A 3,956-nucleotide genomic window follows, 5' to 3' on the forward strand; every position below is an offset into this window, starting at 1 on the left:
TAACACCGAAAAAAACAAACAAATCATTTGTCAATTTGCACACCCCACAAAGGGGAACCAGTCCTAGGCATAGAAGAATTACAACAAGCATCCAATCGCTTTTCAAACTCCTGCTCCTTCATCTTCAACATTAAAGGAAGAGGGAAACAAACCCCAGTTTCTACACAAACTTGATGCCTAGGCTTAATCCTCTTCTCTAAACTAAACGAAAAGTATTGAGGAAACTGCTTCAATTCCTTCAAATCCCTTCCCATTTCCACCACAAAGTAACTATATTTCGGCTCAAAATTCTCCTTCACACTATAACAAAATAATGCTGGAAACCTCCTAAACATGGAAACTGAATCACGGTATGCAAAACCAACTTTCTCAAAGTAGTCTATTTTCGGCAGGTACTTATCCTCAACCGAAGATGAAAGGAGGTTAGTGTGCTTGTTTACCTCATGAATTCCGATGCTCTGGAGGAAATACAAGGTGGGTCTCAGCCGGGTTTCGACATCGGACACCAGGAGGCGGGGGCGGCGGCAGATTACTCGTGTCAGGTCGGAAGCAGGGACCTTCACTTCCCGGAGGAGGAAGGCGAAAACCGGGGCAGCGTCTTGGAGGCGAAGTGAAAGGATTTCCGGGGACATGGTCACGATACGGCGGAGCTGCGGCGGGGAGAAGCCGAGCGAGGTGAGGTAATCAAAGAAGGATTTGAGGTCGGAGAGAGGTGGGGAGGCGGCGATCGCGGATGGAGGGAGAAGAGAGAGTGAGTCGTCTAGGCCAATAGAGTCTAAGAATAGGGCTTTTTCTTGGAATTCTGGGTCAGGGGAAGTGGGAACGGTGGTGGTTGAGGGTGGTGGTGGTGGTGGTGGGGTGGAGGGTAAAGGTTGGTATTTGGAGGGTTTGAGAGGGTGGATGGTGGTGGTTTTGGTGGAGAGGGTGGGGAAATTTGTGGTTTTGCGGCGGGGGAATGAAGGGGAGTTAGGGGTTTTCGGAAGGAAGTTAGGATTTGAGGGAGGAGTAAGGAGTTTTTTGGTGGCGGAGGCGGAGGCGGTGGGGAAATTGAGTGTGTCTTGCATTTCAGTGTTCAACTTCTCAAACTCCCCGTGATGGTCACTGAAAGCAGTGATCTCTACAAGAAAAGAAGCACAAAAGTAAGAACTTCTTTTTTGGTGATTGCAAACCTGGATTTGGCCTCTAAGATTCAGTATACTAACCAGTAGGGCAAACAAATGTGAAATCCAACGGGTAAAAAAACAAAATTACATATTTCTTTCCCCTGTAATCGGAAAGTTTTACCTGCAAAGGAGGGAACAAAAATATAGAATTAAGCCCTGTTTGAAACTGAGATATCAAAGCAAAGGAATTGTCTAAGCTAAGAATAGATATGGAAGAGAATTATAACAGTACATTAATGAACTCTTGGTCGAAAACAGCCTCTGCCTCAAAGTCTGGTGCAACATTTCCAACTAAGGGAAGCTCAGCCTGCAAAAGTAGGATCAAAAAATGATGACAGGAATCAGGATTAGTCCCACTATAACCAAGTTATGGATAACATTGTAATTAAATCATGTAAAAACTGCCACAGCATCCAATACCCCAATAAAAATAAAGTGAAAAGAAATTTAATTGTCAAAATTACCTATCGTAGGCCATAATTTATAGAAGTTATGATGGAAATTGCCTAAATGTATAGAGTTATAATGGAAATGTAACACTTCTAGACTAATTTTAATAAACAATTTTGCAAATTTATCATTCTGTACAGGAAACATAGTAAACAATTTTGCAAATTTATCATTCTGTACAGGAAACAGTTAGAGTCTCAAAATATCGGTAAAAACAAATCGACATGATTTGAACACAAACATCAAAATGTAGCACACAAGTTAATAAAAAGTTCAAAATCTTCAGACTCAATAAGCCACTACATAAGCAAGACAACTGATTGTATTTCCTTAAAGATACAAAATAGTAAAGACACTAGCTTGAATCAATTAAAACTGCTAGCATACAGATAATTCAACATTATACCAATACCAATGCAATTTCACCTGTTATCCCAAATACATTCGAATTAGTCAAAGAGAGTTAACAAAAGCTACAACAATTGCCTTTAAAATTAAGAATTCGAGAAATTAGGAGCAACGTTCAAAATCAACTGCATTTCAAAATAAATAATCGACAGAAAAATACAAGCAAATTCAATCGCATTGCTAAAAATTCAACCAATTGAAAATAATAAAATTAAGAGAAGAAAACGACATACAGAAGCGCGAACGACGAAGCTGCTCCTAGAGGATTGAGCGCGGCGAGGAGATTGAAAGGATTTGCGGACGCCATTGAAGTTGGAAGAAAGAGTTAGGGTTTGAGAGAAGGGTTTAGGGAGAGAAGGGTTTGGGGAGAGAAGAAACGGAAGCTGCTGCCATGGGAGCATGAGATTAAGATGCGAAAACCCTAGAGTTTGGAGAGAGAATTGCGGAGGATGAAGCTGCACACGCCATTTTCTCTCTCTTGTTGTTACTGGTTCTGGAAATGGAGCGAGTTTTTGAGGAGAAGGTTGGTGAGAGTGGATAAGTAGACTGTGCGAGTGTGTGGATGAATTGATGACAGATTTTCATTTTTTTTATTTTTTATTTTTATTTTAAGGAAATGGAAATTCGTGAGTGATGATGTGTCCTTTGCTAAGTTATGAACTTTCCAGAAAATCTGGTGGGTTCTAGTTTTACGACAATTTTTGTGTAAAACCGCCTTATTCGAAATATCATTTTGATTGTTTAACTAACTTTTTTAATTGTTTAACTAATTGGTTACATTGTTTAACTAATTAGTTACCGTGTTTAACTAATTAGTTAGAGTGCTTAACTAATTGATTTTATTGCTTAACGTATATGACACTAATGCGATCTTTTGTGTAAGACCGCCTTATAAAAGTTTGTACTAGTTCTAGTAGTCATTGATGGAAATCACTTTGTTTTGTTTAAGATTTTGACCTAATGGTTAAAAGTTTAAGACCGAGGATATTTGTACCATAAGTTTTAATGTCGAATTTTTCCGGCCTCAATATAATTTTTAATGTTTTATGAGTAATTCACAACAACAACAACAAAAAAAAAAAGATGTTTGGGAGACAATTAGGTTAATCCAAAACAGAAAACTACATAAACTAATCTATATTAATAAAACGGAATGGTGGTAAATGTGAGGGCTTCAAAGCTCCAATCTCCATCTTTCATTCACGGTTATTTCAAGAAATTTAGGAGATTAAAAAAATAAAAGCAAGAAAAACTCAAATCATCAACATCTTCACGCACAATCAATTGGGAGACTTACATGGAAATAAGAATAATCAATAATGCTCAACATGAAAGAATAAGGAAACATTGCATATTTTACACATTGAAATCGAAATACTCAGATTTATCACTACCGTTAAGAAATTTTTTATACTATTTATAGGTATCTGTGCAATAGCATGAGCACAGACTAGTTAAGATTAAGAAAGAGTATCCTATACAATCCCTTTGCGTGGAAATGGCTACATAATTATTTTTTGGTATATTGGAAGTCACAAGGGCAATGATTGACGAGATTTGATCCTTACGGTGGTAATATGCGGGACCATGCTTTCCCAGTGCACCCTCAATTTCCCCAGTACCGCCGCCTCAATTTCTGGTGACAATATTCATTGGATTGAAATTTGGGGTGACGGGAAATGCAACAGAGTTTCCCAAATGATTTGCACTAGTAGTGGTATTATTCATATGCATCTATGTAGCAGGATTTGCATGGTCATGGGGACCTCTAGGATGGCTCGTACCTAAAGTGTTTTGTTCCAATACCTTGCCTCTATTCCAAAGCAGGAGCCTCCTCTGTAGGGTTGGACTCAAACACGTCTGTGTTAGATCCCTCGTGTCCTTCTAAGAGATCCTTTGATTGGATAGATTCCTTGAATGCAGGAGTTTCTCTAA

At 38.8% G+C, this 3,956-nt stretch overlaps 1 protein-coding gene across 1 annotated transcript; it reads right to left on the reverse strand.

Moving 5' to 3' along the window:
* Window positions 1-2,588, reverse strand: LOC110779694 (uncharacterized). Its single transcript, XM_021984179.2, has 4 exons — window positions 2,255-2,588; window positions 1,396-1,470; window positions 1,203-1,284; window positions 1-1,117 (listed from the first exon to the last, which is right to left on the reverse strand). Exons 1-4 carry the CDS (start codon window positions 2,420-2,422, stop codon window positions 24-26), a joined length of 1,419 nt encoding a protein of 472 aa, XP_021839871.1. The 5' UTR covers window positions 2,423-2,588; the 3' UTR covers window positions 1-23.
* Between the last annotated feature and the right edge of the window lie 1,368 nt (window positions 2,589-3,956).

Source organism: Spinacia oleracea, chromosome 3 (assembly GCF_020520425.1).
Source record: "Spinacia oleracea cultivar Varoflay chromosome 3, BTI_SOV_V1, whole genome shotgun sequence".
Lineage (NCBI taxonomy): Eukaryota > Viridiplantae > Streptophyta > Magnoliopsida > Caryophyllales > Amaranthaceae > Spinacia > Spinacia oleracea.